This window comes from Triplophysa dalaica, chromosome 25, assembly GCF_015846415.1.
Source record: "Triplophysa dalaica isolate WHDGS20190420 chromosome 25, ASM1584641v1, whole genome shotgun sequence".
NCBI classification, from domain to species: domain Eukaryota; kingdom Metazoa; phylum Chordata; class Actinopteri; order Cypriniformes; family Nemacheilidae; genus Triplophysa; species Triplophysa dalaica.
Genome location: NC_079566.1, coordinates 11,556,245 through 11,572,624, shown reverse-complemented (window position 1 = coordinate 11,572,624; position 16,380 = coordinate 11,556,245). Strand labels below are relative to the sequence as shown.

The 16,380-nt window shown below is 40.3% G+C and overlaps 1 protein-coding gene across 3 annotated transcripts in view; it reads right to left on the bottom strand.

Annotated features, from left to right (window-relative positions):
• Window positions 1–339: 339 nt before the first annotated feature.
• The window catches only part of celf3a (cugbp, Elav-like family member 3a), a 24,536-nt gene continuing 8,495 nt past the window's right edge, over window positions 340–16,380 (bottom strand). For 2 of the 3 annotated variants that reach the window (XM_056742113.1, XM_056742112.1), the window contains 11 exons: window positions 7,735–7,783; window positions 6,928–7,053; window positions 6,330–6,409; window positions 5,976–6,119; window positions 5,206–5,347; window positions 4,973–5,122; window positions 4,797–4,856; window positions 4,047–4,151; window positions 3,583–3,726; window positions 3,330–3,467; window positions 340–1,508 (listed from right to left, as the gene is read on the bottom strand). In XM_056742113.1, the coding sequence (XP_056598091.1) occupies window positions 3,340–3,467; window positions 3,583–3,726; window positions 4,047–4,151; window positions 4,797–4,856; window positions 4,973–5,122; window positions 5,206–5,347; window positions 5,976–6,119; window positions 6,330–6,409; window positions 6,928–7,053; window positions 7,735–7,783 (1,128 nt within the window). In that variant the 3' untranslated portion in view covers window positions 340–1,508; window positions 3,330–3,339. Of the gene's footprint in view, window positions 1,509–2,896; window positions 3,014–3,329; window positions 3,468–3,582; window positions 3,727–4,046; window positions 4,152–4,796; window positions 4,857–4,972; window positions 5,123–5,205; window positions 5,348–5,975; window positions 6,120–6,329; window positions 6,410–6,927; window positions 7,054–7,734; window positions 7,784–16,380 lie in introns of all 3 variants that reach the window. The other variant, XR_008906003.1, reaches the window with a different exon arrangement.

The following is a 16,380-nucleotide window of genomic DNA, read 5'->3' as shown; positions in this document are numbered from 1 at the left end:
AGGAAATCATGTTTTTTTAGTTGTTTTAGGACATTTTAAATGATGAAAGGAAGCCCCCTGTCTAGTTTAATATGGATCATCGCTAAATTCCTAAATATCTGAAGTACCATAATTAATAAATGAAAACATTTTATGAAAAATGATGCATCCCATATTTATATTTAATTTATGACGTAGGATATATTACAATAGATTGTACAAGCCCGATATCATTGGATATTGTTGAGAATAATGTGAGAAAATATGCATTTCTTTTGTGACAAATATTCATTTTATTCTAAACATTGTTCAACAGAATTCGATGAAATCTTTATCTAATAATCTCACAAAGACACAAAGTATTGTTTAAAATTTTATTCAAATTTTTTTTAATTGACAGGTTGTGAAACAACGATTGAAGAAAATAAATAGAATGATTGTTCATTAATGGTAATTCTGTAAATAAAATGTCTAAAAATACATGGATTCATCGGCACATGAGCCAGTGATCCTCTATCTTCATAAATAATTTAAAAAATGCCCTCCAAGAAATTGATAAATAAATAAACAAAATAGAAATGATTTTCCCTAAATAATAATAATAATAATAATTAATAATATCCCAAATGTTTAAATCTTGACCTTCATTTTAAAAGCATGATATTTACAATGAAATACATTTTTTATGTTTCAACTTTAACTGTATCCACAATTAAAAAAGAAAAGAAAGAAAAACTAAAAAACCTAAAAATAATAAAAGTCTAACTACATCCTTTCCGTGATAAACTATATTAACTTATTTTAGGGAGATTTGCAATATAGGCCCATCATCCTGTATCCTCAATCTTTCATTTCCATACGTATTAAAGATGAACTATGTATAACTGGACTCACATTTGAGACCAAGAGCAGTTTCTTCACAATTCCCAAAGGACATGTCGTCTCTACCTAACATACCCATGATTCTTTGCCTCGATTACATTGACCCACTCCCACCCACCCAACCGTTACGATATGTCTACACATGGTCCCCTTGAAATTCTATGTACACATTTTAGATTGCTGCAAAAGAGACTTTAATAGTCTATAGTTAGCGCACATCCTTTTTTACCCAGAAACAAAAGTTGTGTAGTTCTGACATATTTGTGTTGGTTGGTCCCCTTTGTGTGTGCAGGGCGTTGATGTGTGGGCTCAGGGCAGAAAGGTCACGACCCACAAGCACACGGCACAATAGTGTGTGAAGCAGTAGAGCGAGCGGAGTTGCGTCGCTAGCACTTTAACTAGCGTTTACCGGCCGGATGTGCAGAACATACAACTTGCGCGAGAAAATTATTGGTCCTATATCGTATACTGTTAAGGTAGTATCTTCATATATTTAGCCTGCACCTTGTGCGATAAGTCTGTCTCTGTTAAATGTATATTTTTTTATTTAAATAATCTTGGAAGGATTTTTTATACTGCAGTTTTGCGAAAGTTGTTGGTCCCATAATTTGCAGTGAAGTGACTCGATTTCACATCTCCTTTCTTGCCTGTGAGAGAGAAAGAAAAAGACAAGTACAGTTAGGACAACGTTACATAGATCAAAAGACATTCCTACTTATATCACAAAGTAAACAGTGAACTATTTTGTGTTTAGGATGGTTAACATTGTCATTTTAGAGGGACAGTTTACCCCAAAATGAAAATTCTGTCATCATTTACTTCCCACCCTCTTGTCACTTCAAACCTGTATGACATACTTTCTCCTGCAGAACACAAAAGATGATATTCTGAAGAATGTTGGTAAGCTAAAACCGTTGGTCCCCTTTAAGTTGAATTGGTTTTGTGTCCATACAATAGAAGTCAACGGGGACCAGCGGTTTTTGGTTACCAACATTCTTCAGAATACCTTCTTTTGTGTTTTGCATAACACGTTTCCAAATGTCAAGAGGATAAATAAATGATGAACATCTTTTGTTTTTGGGTGAACTGCCCCTTTAATGTTTACATTCTATACTTCCATGCACCCTATATTGTGAGTCAGTGAAAAGATTTTTATGCAAGTGTGTGTTTGTGTGTTAGTGATTGTTCAAAGTAGGGAAACATTTCTGGCAGGCAAACAAATTTCCAACATGCACTATAGGAATTCTGGGCTGTATTGTAATTTTCCTTTTGGAGAAAAATCCTCACTGCGTCTTGTTCGAACCATTGATATGTTTTTGCGTGAAAAGTCTAACTGTAGGATTTCCTAAATGCAAAACCCAGAATTCCTACAGAGGAATGCTGTTCTTTGGTCGGCACAATGCTTCACTTATATCACCATAACAATCACAAACTGCGACCTCAAACCCCGGCAAAGAGGTTTGAGAGATAAAATGAATGAAAATTCCCTAGTCGTCTCTCTCTCTCGCGCGCACGTTCTCAGACATTCGGGTCATTCACGCAAGCACGTACACAAGCTCACTCGTATGCACGAAACAGCATACCCACTAACACAAACTCGCTTTGAATCAAATACAACCACACGGACCCCCCCACCACCCCACAGACACAATATCTAGAACACCACCAGACTACATATGGGAGTGTTTTGGTAAGAAATAGAGATCATGATCAAACAAAACACACAGGAGACTGATCAAAAACAAAATCCACCCAAAAGTAGCACATTTAGCTTGTGAATTGCAGTTCAATAGGTTTGATTTACTAATAGGTGCATTACAGTGAATTACAGTGAGTTATTGATCAGTATTTATAAAAAGAAAACAAAAAGAGAGAGTCACAACGCACCAAACACAGTCCATAGTCACCACGGTAACCCGCCATGCACTCTCAGCATGGAGGATACATGACAAAGGGCCAAAAAATAAAACTGCTAATGGCAACCATCACAGGCAGGAATATCGCCACAGCAACCAACACAGGCCAATCAACTTACAAACCAACGCTGTGGGAGGAAGGGGGAGCTTTATTGGTTGCTAGGCCACCGTAGCCATAGCGACGCTGTCTCCACACCAGCTATGATTGGACGGGGCAGCCTTGGGGTGTGGATGAGCTTGTGTTTGTTTGTTTGATTGTTTGGGGTTTCAGGAGAGTGGAACAATGACACAGCACAAAAACAATAAGCGAAAGTAAAAATTAATGAGTCTTGCTTACACTACGTTTATTATTAAAGATCTCATGCTCACGAGGTTAACATCAATTCTTTCATTATTAGGTCAGCGGTAACATTTTAAATGGACTAGTTAAAACAGGAAACATTAGATCTGACCACAGGTTAGCAATTCAGTATTAAATGAGAAAGAGATTGTACACAGAGGCACTTGTTATGTTCCCTTTTTGGTTCATAGACACCCGCTGGTTTCTCTCACCTGTTCTTCCTCAATATGGACGGTTAGCATCTTTAGGCCTCTTGAGCTGAACTTTAAGCCTCTTCATGCCGATCTGAAAGCCGTTCATGGCCTGGATGGCCGCCTGGGCGCTCGCCGGGTTGTCGAAGCTTACGAAACCTGCAAAACGGAGGTGACCGGTGAACGAGATAATTTGTTCATCCCGTATGTAGGACGTTAAGCGGTCTACGTCATTAAGAAAAAAGTCCTTTTCTCTTTCCTTTGCTATACCTACCGAAGCATTTGCTCTGGTTTGTGGCACGGTCAACAAACACCTTTGCTGAGATGACGTTACCGAAGGGCAAAAACATCTGGAGCATCTCTGAGTCTGTGAACTCTTGAGGCAGATGATAAATAAAGATATTGCAGCCTTCGGGACCTGGAGGAGAGAAACCACAGGAACAAGAGTGAGATATTCAAAGGGCGAGGCGACAAAACCCAGGGAGGAAATGCAAAGTATGAGACAGCAATGCTTGCAAAAAGTGTTTGGAGTCTTTGAATGGGTGCATCGTACACAAGCTCACCCGTATGCACGAAAAAGCATACGCAGTAACACAAACTCGCTTGGAATCAAACACAACCACAACGACCCCCCTCCCACCACCCCACAAACGTGTGATCTGCAGAACAATGAATACGAAGAAATCCAATAATAGACGAGGAACGCAAAACAGGATGCTGTTGAAATGAAATCATTACCTTCTCGTTGTTGCAACTGCTGTGGCTGCTGGGGTTGCTGGGCAACCAAGGTGGGCTGATGAGGAAACGGCTGACCGATCAATCCGTAAGCCGCGGGATATGTAGCTGTGGGCGGAGTTATGAAGTTGAACATGAGATTATTACAAAGTATTCATTTACAGCATTTTTTGGCAATAAATCTTTGTAAATTACAAAATGAATTGTGGCCTCTTAAAAACAGATTATTTTATCATTTATTCACCCTTGTGTCATCCATGGCATTTCTTGTTGGCATAAAATAACATTAGTTACCAAACAACGCTGACTGACCCCCATTGACTTCCATTGTATGAATACAAAAGCACAGAGACATTTTTCAAAATATCTTCTTATATGTTCCACGGAAAAAAAGAGTCAAATACAAGTTTGGACATGTGGGTGAATCAATGATGAATGAAGTCTTTCTTTTGTGTGAACCATCCCTTTCAATAAGGTTTTTGTAACCAGCATAAATGGGCAGTTAAAACTATTCGCATAAGCTGGATTTTGGGCACATTAGTGGTGATTCTGGCAGGTCACCCTGTGTGGTTACACTGGTCACGGTGATCTAGCTGCAATAACAACTTGCGTGTGCCAATAAAACATCTAATCTTAAACCAATGCAACCCTTCTCAGAATTTACATGGCACCAAACTCATTTAAGCAACAGGGTGTTATGCGCTTCTCAATTCTTTGGAGTTCACTTTTTTCAAATGTTGCAGGATTTCTCACCCGTGTAGTGTTGCATTCCTGTATACGCCTGCTGAAGAGGATCCAACGCAGGGCTCTGAGCTAAAAAGCAAAAATGAACAAAACAAATATAATGATGAAAAAGCACTCGGAGCAGACAGTGAAAAGTGTGCTTTACTGTGCCGAAACCATTTTGATTCCTAAAAAAGGTTTCTCACCCTGATATGGATGGAGACCATTGGTGTAGAGGGTTTCAGTGGCAGACTGGCCGTTGGCCATTGTGGGGACCGGGGTGTAACTGTTAATCGTGATGGGAGGAGGAAGACCAGACACAGGCGTGGCAGTGAGAGTTGGCGGAGTGCTTGTACCTACAACAGAAACGTAAATCATGAACAAATAGAAAGAAATGAAAAATCTGAAATATGCTGGTATATGGCAGACTTTTATTCACCTGAGGACGGTGTGAGTGAGGCGATGGGCGTGGCTATGATGCTGCTGGGATTGAGAGCAGCCAATTGCTGCATCTGCAGCCCTACTGTCCCCAAGGGAGACAGATATGCCGACTGAGCCACCAATGCCTGCTGCTGGACAAGCTAAAAAAAAAGAAAAAGTGTCAAATGAAATCTTTGAGTTTTGTACAACCATCACATAAAAGTTAAAGGGATTGTTGACCCAAAAATAAATTATCCATTTTACACAGTTGAACTAGATTTATTCTGTGCTGCTGAGGTTGTACTGGTGGTATCAGGTCAAAGTTATTTCAGTTTGACCTTCCTTTAATACAATCTCCTGTTGTAGCTTCAATCCAAATTCAGACTTTTTAGCTCAAGCTATGCATTTTATTAGAATGTGTGACCCCAATCAGGGTCATACCACCAAATTTCATTAAAAAAATGGAACAATAGCAAAATAAGTTGTAAGGGGCCCCTCCCCTCGCTTTTGTGACCGGGGCCCCTTACAACACCACACCCCTGAAGACTGCTTTATTCGCTATTGTTTCATTTTTTTATGTTGAGTCTTGCCAATTATTGTAAGAGTGTAATGTTGTTATGTTAATATTATGGATTGTCAATATATCTGTAGGGCCCTCCCGTTCCTCAGTTCCACTATTATCCCCTGTCTGACACCCCATTTTACAAGCTAAGCTACATGAACACAAAACAATTCCTAAGCTAGCTCCCATTGTGCGTGTGTGTATGTTTTTGTGGTGTTATTGCTCACTGCCTGCGTGTAAGCGTTGTAGGCACCCAGGTGTAGACTCATGGGACTGATGACACCCAGCTGGGAGGCCACCTGCTGCATACGCCTGACTCCTCTCTCCTTCTCTGTATCAGCAAACTTGACCACCAGACTAGAAGAAGCACCCTGGAGGAATCAAGACAATCCTCAAAGTTTTATAATGAAAACATCTGGTTTGAATAACAGGGACTGTTGTGGGTAAAACAAAGCACAAAGACGCTGCATTCTTTCAGTAAGTATCATCATGCTGAACAATGCTGTATTGTTATGTTATTGTAGGTGTGTAGGTGGGAGGAATCTTGAATGTGTATCCAAGGAAGAAAGAAACGCACTTACCGGAAGAGTGCGGCTGCCGTGTAGCGCGCTAATAGCCGACTGAGCCTCTGCGTTACTCTGATATTTTACAAACGCACAACCTGCAACACACAACACGTGGTTAGACAAAGCCTGTGCAACGGATATCTACATATTTATTTACTTTACATTGATAGGACAGTCGAGAGTGAGTCAAGAAATTATGGGATGAGAGAGAGGGGCACAGGAGCAAGGAAAGGACCACGAGCTGGGACCTGAACTCGGGTCGCCTGATGTCCTGCTGCACAACATGCCGGGCACAGTCCACTGGCGCCGATCCGTGCAATGCATAAATGGTACAGTATTTAAACGTCCAATTAAATTGGTATAAATGGGCACACCAGTTCCCATGACCTACAAGCATGTGGACATATAGGAGGGTAAAGAGAAGCTGTTAATGATTCACTGCAGCAGGTGCATCTGTTCCACTCGCGCTCATACATAATTACCCTGAGCACACACATCCATCACTTCACAAATCACAGCCTGTGCCGAACGGACCATCATTTATTAGCCACATACACATGCACGAATGAACGGCAAGTGTGCCAAAAGACTGAACTGCCATAACGCTGGGCACCTTTGCTTGCTCCGTCAGGCCCTCTGAGCACCGTGCACTCCTCTATACTCCCGAAAGGTTCGAACATCTTTCTGACATCAGTGTCTGACAGCTGCTTCCCCAACATGCCCACAAACAGCTTCCTGTCTACATACAAAGAGAAGGATAATAAGTACACAAGAATTGCAAGGTGGGTGTGAGATTATATATCTAAAATGGGATCTTTCAATTCAATGAAGACAATTTCTGTCACTTCACAATAGCGTGTTAGTAGTGAGTCATTTTCTTGCAATTACATTTCTAGTCACTAGAGGGACCTAGAGGACTGTCACTCGCTGACCAAAACAATAGCTCTAGTTCTATGTTTCAGATGAATAACTATTTGCCCCATATTTTACACCATGTAGGCCTGTCTTTGCATTTTCATCCAATTCAAGATGATAAAATCAGCCTCTTCTCCTTCTACACAGTTTTCTGTTTATTAGCTATTCAAATCTTTATCAAAATTAGATATAAACTCCGATCAAATACTAAAGAACATTGAAGATGCTGGAAAGTTTAAACACATTCAAAATCTTTTTATGAAAGTGTACCGATATCAGCAGTTATATAAAATTCGTATAATGTTGTGTGTTATTGATCTTGTCGTTCTTCTCAAAAGTGAGGAGATACAGGACATTTTCCTTGTATTGTAAATATTTTCACATTTGAAAAACACAATGATGTTCATAACATTATCTTACTGTCATTTAAAACTAACTATATATAATATCAATAGAAGTCTATGTTATGCTTTGGTTTGTGTGTCTAGCAGTTTACATGTAGTACCTCCTCGGCCCTCACTGTCCGCTGGCTTCACTTGAATGGGGCGGTTCATCTGAAACACAGAGCATATCACATGATCAAACACAATCCAGATCTCTCATTTCCTGTGTGTGTTTGGATGTATGTGCGTGATGTACTTCTCATCCCCATCTGCCTGAATATTTTTAGCATTTTCCATGAATACTGTAAATGTTTGTGCCCAATATTTACGGACGGTTGCCCATTTATAAGAAAAGTCCAAATGCTTCAAAACGACAACATTTGGTCCCAAATTAGTTTTGGTCCCAACATTAATCTAAATGTGTGTATTTTTTACTGTCATTTAAATCTTGCCTTTTAGCCGATTGTTGCTAGAAAATTCCACAAATATTTTGTCAACTAAACCAAATGAAGGTTGCAGAAATGTAAATACCCTTGAAAAATTAAATTGAAGAAATATTCTCATATAATATCCGAGTATGACTGTAGTTGACGTCAGCGAATCCGCTCAATAAGGTTAAGGACCTCATTTCATTTGTTGACAAAGGAAGAGTCTTTCGGACCTCTATTGTGGAAATTGCCTCTTGTTTTTGATAGAAAAAAAGTGCACACTGGCCCTCCTCCTGTTCCATTTACCTCCCTTTATCTGCTTGCTCTGTTCTCTCCGTGTACCCTTTGTAACTCCATTTCAGGCCAAATCGCCATCTCTCACTTTCCCTCCCTCGCCCACTTTTATCTCTCATCAAGAATCACTTTTGTGCTCTCTCTCTTTCTCTCTCTATCTCTCTCCATCTCTCTCTCGCACCTAATCCCGCCTCGCTCTCTCTCGGGTTCCAGGAAAAGCGCACGCCCACACGGGATTGGTGAAGTGATGGGATTAAACGAGCTCGCCCGCTAATCTGGATTACAGATGCACGGCAGATTAAAATGGTGAGATTCTCTGAAACAGAAGGGAAATAAACAGGCGCTGGGGGAGGGACGGATGATATAACAGAGAGAGGAAGTCAAAAATAGAAATAAACCAAATATAGTTCCAAATATAGCTGAGGAAAAGATGAATGCAAATGTTTTGATAGTATTTTGGATACACTACAATAGATCCAAAATCTTGATTACTATACTTTCTTCGTAGTACAAACATTCTTGAACCAGACATAAATGAACCGTTTTATTTTAATATAACAAAAAATCTGTTCGTATTGTAATTCATAAGCAATACTTAAAGGAGTGGATGAGATGCACAGAGAGAAGCCGTGAGCCAAATTGGCAAAATCAACATAAAGGCGTTAATTATGCAGCAGGTGACATTTCGGCCCAATCCAGATCGCTTGGTTTCCACCAACCAGGCACGATCGCTCATCTGGGGTCTGTATTGATCCCACACTCACACAGAGCCATATACACCATACATAATGACTTTTCACTCTTTCATCGCACGTCAAAAATATATAACATGACTGACGGAGGATGAAAACACAAGGGCATTTATCAGGATGACTAATGAAGCAGGTGTCATTGATTGTTTTGGTGATGCTTAGATCTACTACACCCACTATTACGTCTGTTCTGCATCGGTTCCTCTGCTTTCCTGGTTTCAGTCCCTCTGGTCACGACTTATCTCATCTCAGCTGTACATGAGCATGTTTTGCAGCACTTAAATCAGATTTTCTCAAATTGCTATCTTTATCTTGAGGAAAACACGGAGGCGGAGGGTAAACAAACATTTTTGACAATGTGTTCTTTTGGTATTGAGGGCAGGTGCTTCTGAATAAAGTTTACGGGTCTGAATGACACGGAGAACAAAAGAATAATCACAGAACATAGGAAGGTTCTCCTGTAGCAAAAAAACATTTGCTTTTAACAAGGGTGCCATTTTCATTTCACTTTCACAATGGCAACTCGCATTTGACACTCCCCAAAAATACTCCTTTTTAAATATAAACATTATCATATAACCTAAAAAGCCTGTTTTATTAAACTGGGCAGCACATGCTACAAATCCACTACAAGGTGTGACAAACTCTGTGTCTGTGAGCAGCTTTATTCACATCTTTCCTGCACTGTGATGAGTCACGGAGCTTCAAGGATTACAGGAAGGAAAATTAGAGATACCGGCGGAGAACAAAAAGAAAGGGTAAGGACGGGTACAAAGGGACGAGAAAGAATAAGAGAGAGAGCGAGTCGTGGCACTTCCACTTCAGATCGGCACGGTAACCAACCCTCGTCACCATGACAACGGTGAGACGAGCTACCCAGCAGGTAAACAAGGTTGCCCTGGACGACGATGGGAGGGGAAGGTGGTGATGGGAGAAGGAAACGAGAGACGAAGCCAGGAGGAAAGCAAAGGAGAAACAGATAGAATATGAAAAGTGAAGAGAGAGTGAGAGATGGACAGATACTGTGGTTAGTGCGAGGATGGTGTAGCTGCTATGGTTGCCAAAGCAACAGGCAGCGAAAATTCATCCTCACTCTAGGCGAAAGAAACCTGTTGGCTTCCACAAATAGAGCCCGTCAATGAAAATCGAACGGTCAGACTATCCCAGACTCTTTAGAAACCACATAAAAGCACACAGATCTTTCTACAAAGGTGCTGTTTTTCTTCTATTAAAATCTTAATAGACATTTATTAAAGCTACTATAAAAACATTATATTAAAAAAATAATTCTAATTGTTTCAATAGCCTCACACATGCAGAAATTTGCGGAAACGCGTTGGTGGAACAGTGATTGAAAAAACAAATTTATTTATAAAAAGACATTTTTCGTTAACACAAAAATAGATTTACTCAACCTTAATTTAACCCTAGTTCAACCTATCTTTCAGCCAGCAAGTACATCAGAAAATCTACCATCAAACACAAGAGAAATGATTGAAATGCTGAGTTAATACAATATCTTTCCACCCTCCATCATAAGATCACATCTGACCACCGCCCGCTCGAAATCACAACAGCACATCTACTTCCACGATGAGCACACACACTTAATCTCTCCCTTGATCTGAGGCCATGGATTTCAGTGGGATTATGGGATATTAAATCTCTAGATTATTCAATCAGCTGACATTTACTCTGCATCAACCCCTTTATAAAGTGCCTTGAACACAACTAAAAACAAATCAAAATGTTTCCATTGACACGCAGATAACATCTCACATGAACAATAAGTATAATCACATCAAAGTATTAATAAATGCTATGACTGATAAGAGCTCAAAAATCTGACCACAATTCACGTCAACGTGATGTGCTGTTTTGTTTTTGCTGTGAATGGAAAGAATGACTGTGCGTGTGATTTGTCCTCAAGCAGATCTCTCGTGACTTGTCAACGTGCGTGCGGCGGCAGATGTTTAAGTAGGTGTGTATCCACACAAAGACTATTCTCAATCTTGCCTCTGTACCCATCATGCAACGCCGGCCGTTGCATTGAGCCGGTTTCCTAGCAACCCAGCATCCCTCGTCCCAGCCGTCTCCTGGCAACAGAACCTGCGACCGTAATCAACCTGCGCGCCACCCCACCCCCAATATATTCCACTCTCTTTCTTTCCAATCTCGCTTTTTCCCTTCAGTCTATCATTCTGCCATTTTGTAACAAGCACAGAGTTAAAACTAAACAGCACTCCAAAATCGACACGCAAAAACAATCTCCAGAGGTGCGGCCAACGCAAACACATTTAGTTGGATAAGAAGGTTAGTAGGCAAACAACATGGGTATTAAAGGGACGGTTCACCCAAAAATTGCCAACAAAGCCTGTATTACTTTCTGTCTTCTGCAGAGCACAAAAGAAGATATTTAGAGAAATGAAAGTGTGTCCATACAATGAAAGTCAATGGGGGCCAATGTTGTTGATTATTATTTAAGACACAGGTTTGCAATGACATGAGGGTAAGTAAATGATGAAAGCATTTACAGTTTTGGGTGAACTCTCTCTTTAACTTTTTTTATGTGGCATAAAGATTTGTCTTTACGTTAATATAGAGTTATGAATATTTTCAATATTTTCAATATATTTCCATCTTCCAGCTTATCTCCATACTCCAGTTGTGTAACAAATACATTTTTTTAAAAGTTACAAAATATTTTGTATATCAACTAATAAATGGCCACAGAAACCGCATGCATGATAATGACAAAATGTTCTTTAAATGGATAATTGATATGCTGCCACCCTGAAATACCACATCATCCACCATTAAACAACACAACACCATCCTGACCTGAAAGACCGAAATCCTCATGAATGAAATAATCAATAACTATAATCAATTGGCCTGTTTTAAAGTGCAAGTCACTGGACCATAAATAGTTACACATCTCGCAAAGACTTGAAACTGTCAATGTAAAGAGTAAAGACAGAATGAAAGAAACAGCAGGGAGTCTATACAATATTTATGTTTAAAAAAAACTTCAGGACACAGTAAATTTAAAATTCGATAAGTCCTTATTGCTCATCAGGAAATCTGCAAATGCTATATTCATCATTTAGAGCGTTTATGGGTTTTTCCTGCGCAACCGTATCGATCCGGGACACATTCAGAAAGAAGACAGATTACCTCTGGCAAACAAGCTCTTGAGATTTGTGATTTGTTCCAGACAAAACCAACCAATGTAGAGAAAAGGTCTACGATGTTTTGCTCTTCGTGACTTCATCATTACTAACGTTCGTCTTTGTATTCTGCCTGAACACCGGCACAAACGGACAACGAGTGAAAAATCTGAATTTCACAGGAGTCGTGATAAGTACAAATATCCTCACAAACACCAAAAACTTCATTTTATTTCTCAATGGTGTGAAAAAATCCACCGCGGATGCCGGATAGATGTGTGTCAGATTAAGTTCTGCTCTCACGGAGCCTCATCAAAGGCCACACAATCGCAAGCAGATGTCTGTCTTTAAGCTCGTGGACGTCCGCGCGACCCCCTCCCCCCCGCACCGCCACCCGCGGCTCATTATGTCAAATTTTCTTTCATTTCCCCCTTCCCCCAATTTACCCCCCGCCCCCCCTTTTCACATATCCATCCAATTTCTCTTTAATTAGACCTACTTTCACCTCTGTCTCTCTTTTGGGCTCTCGAACCCCGTAACCCTTCAATTCATTCGAACAATGGTCTCATCCTGTCTGGATGTGAGTATAGACACTGACACTAAGTCAAATATACTTCATCCAGCGCGTTTGGAAGGAAAACAGGCACACATACTCAATTATGCTTTTAAAGCGTCTGATTGGGTTAGACCGATATGATTGGCTCGTGTCTCTTGTCACGACTGACCAAGTGCAGTAAAACGAGTTTGAGAATCAATGCAGCACTAAGCAAACTTTTTACAGATTTATGCTTAATGCACATCTATTAGTGATACTCAACCCAAACATGAAAATGATGCCATGAATTACCTCCCCCCCCAAATTTGTATAAATGTCTTTGTTGTCTTGAACAAAAAGAATGATATTTGGAAAAATGTTAACAACTGACATATAGGGACTTCATTGACTTCCGTAAAAGAAAAAAAGGTGCCAAGAACAGTAAATTCTTAAAAAATATCTAATTTTGTTTTCAACAGAATCAAAATATATACGACATCTTTTCCAACTATGGTAGTCAATGATGTCCCAGAAATCTCAGTTGCTAACATTTTTCCCAATATCTTTCTCCGTATTCATCCGAACCAAGAAATGTATACAGATTTGGAACAACTGTGAGTAAATGATGACAGAATTTTCATTTTTAGATGGAGTATGCCTTTAAGTGAAGTGTACTAGCAACAACTAACATAAGTTGGCAATAAAATGTATCAGTAAAAAGCATGTACTCAACAAAAATCGTACCGTATCTAAACCTGGTTACGCTTAATGAACTTCTCCAAAAAAAATGAGCACATAACACAAAACCACAAACAAACATCCAGACGTTCACACAATCCACCCCCATCTCTGAGTAATAACACCTGCCCTCCCCTCCCCCACAACAAAGGCACAACAGACGCTCTTTTAACACATGGGTTCAGACGCACAACTTGTCCCAAACACGATAACGCAAAAATGTGCACGCACACACTTCAGAGAGAGCTTATGCAAAGAACTAACTGAATGTACTAAAGTTTCGCTATTATTAACCAAAGGGAGCAGTTCAAGATAATAAAGCTTCAATTCAAAATAATGATATTAAAAAGTTAATTACTATAAAAGAAAGAAGAACATTAAAACGTACACTTAACAGACACCTTATGCAAAGAACTAACTCAATTTACAGAAGTTTAGCTATTAATAACCAATGGGAATGGTTCGAGAGAATGGGTGGTGATGCAGCAAAAAGTAAATAACAATAAAAGTTATAAATAAAAGCCAGCTAGTCTTTCCATTTTGTTTAACGTCATAGAACTTTCTTGTCACGAATCCTGCGCAGAGGCAAGAGTAAGTCAAGCTATTCGTGAAACAGCAAATAAAAGACATTCACCAACCAAAAAAAACAAGGCTTGAAATAAAACACGCCTGATATTCATCTTAATTAAAGTCGTGTGCCATCCAGCTGAGTTATATATTCTCCCAATTTTCGTATATATTCGTCGCTGTTTTGTTTTAAACTTGAATGAGAGCATAAGGAATAAACCTAAGATGTGATCAATGAGCGAATTACTGACGGATGCAATCTGAGAGGCCGAGAGCGTGTACGTGAATAACGCGCCGGCTTCAAGAGCTCGACTGAAGTGTCTTGGCCGATGCTTGATGCTTTGTTACGCCAGTGTGATAAACAGAGCTATGCAAACATGTTGGGATGGCAACGCTAGGCAGAGAGCGAGAGATAGGAGAGATAAAAAGGGGGAGGAGAAGATGGGACGGTCAAGTAGAAAGAGGACCCCGCGACTCCATTCTCACAATCACTGCGTCCCTCTCACCTGAAATTAAACATAAGGCCAGGTGCCACTCTAACCATGCCATCTGCTCAGCCCCTCCTCTCTTCCTTTACCTCTTTTATTTAATGATTTCAATGTTGGCGAAATTAGAAACTCTTTTACGTCATGTACAAACTAATGCACAGGACGGCGAGCATGTGATTATTATGGCATTTCAGACTCAAATCGGTTTCTTGCAAAAGAGAAAACGAAGTTTTGTTTTTACAATTCTGATTTAAAAAAAAATGATTTATAGTTATGCATTGAATTAATCACTTTGCCCCTAAGTTTCAGAAGCACCGTTTTCTGCCCTCTTTCAAAGCTAGTTTCCATTTCTCTTATATAGACACGCCAAATATAAAGAACAATGTGAAGTTTCAAAAACGAAATCAGATTATGGTGCAGGGTGAACAAAAGCAAAAGAAACCATGTGAGAACGAAGGTTTTAAAACCAATTTCTCTCTTATCTTATCAGTCTCTCTCCCCCATCCCGTGTACAATTCCTATCTCACCCGCGCATGCTCTCCAAACATCACGCAGCGTTGCCAGAGCTTTTCGCTATGATTGACATGCTGGGGGTGGGGCCTGCTCTGAATGGCAGGTGCCATGAGCTGGTAATAATGCCGTACAGCTGGGCTGTCTGTGTGTAAAGAAAGAGAGATGCAGAGAAAGAGGAAGAGAGATTTCTCTTTAGACGAGGGGGGCTGTTGTTCTTAATAATGTGCTTCGTGTTGTACCTCGAGGGGGGGTCTGACCACCGTCTCACCGGGCTTAGGTGAGGGGGGTGGACGAATGGAAGGATGGAGGGATAGAGAAGGAGGATTTAAAGCTGGGGGAGCCCGCTGATCTGCGCCTGGAGAGGTCGCAAAGGTCAGACTACTGTCATGCTAATAACGGGATTTGCTCTGGAGTTACACACATGCGCATGACGTCGCTCACCATAAGGAAAAAAACTAAATCTAAAACACTGAGGCAGTCCACGTTAGACCGTTTACTTCAAATCACTCTTTTATTTAATTTCGCCGGTTATAATACGAGTCAATCGGCCTTCAACATGTGACACGTGGAGTCATAAAGCCATATCTCCCTTCATTAGCCCGCGTCTGGCAGAGTCTGTTCAGCTGCACCAGAAGCTTCGATTCCCTCGTCTGATTGGCCGCTTGGTCAACATCACGTCTGTGCTTTTACGACATTTCTCTCTCACGCATCATGTTGCTTCCGCTTGTGGAAATTAAACCAGCTTAAATAGAATTTGAGCGGAAAACCTTCCCCTGGGTTTGCTCGATCTCAATCTAATCAAAAACAATCGCCTATGGTTATATAAGGAAGCGCGGCGCGTATAGTTTCCTGGACGTATGTTCTGTTTAAGATCTATATGTTTATGTATATTCATCGTTCATATCCTGTAAATCTGGCAAATCTGAATAGAAAGAAACATTTACAGGTTGGCTCTCTCGGCATTGTCGCGGCTCTGGCGCGGCAGATGGCCTAACAGCTAATCAACGACTTGAGAGAGAGCGACATGATGGCGAATGCCTTCAAGGATTGAGCCCTCCTACACTCCTAATTAAAGTCTGTTCAGTCAACACAGATTTCCACGGATCCTGTTCCTGAACCATGTAATGTGTTGTTTCCATTTTTAGAAATGACTTCACGGCTTTTAATCCAGTTATAAACCTTTATGATAAAAGCTTTAGCCTATATACAGCCAGCCCTAAATATAGACAACTGCAAATGTTTTAAGGGTTAAATGAATCTATTTGTATTATAAAGCCATCGTC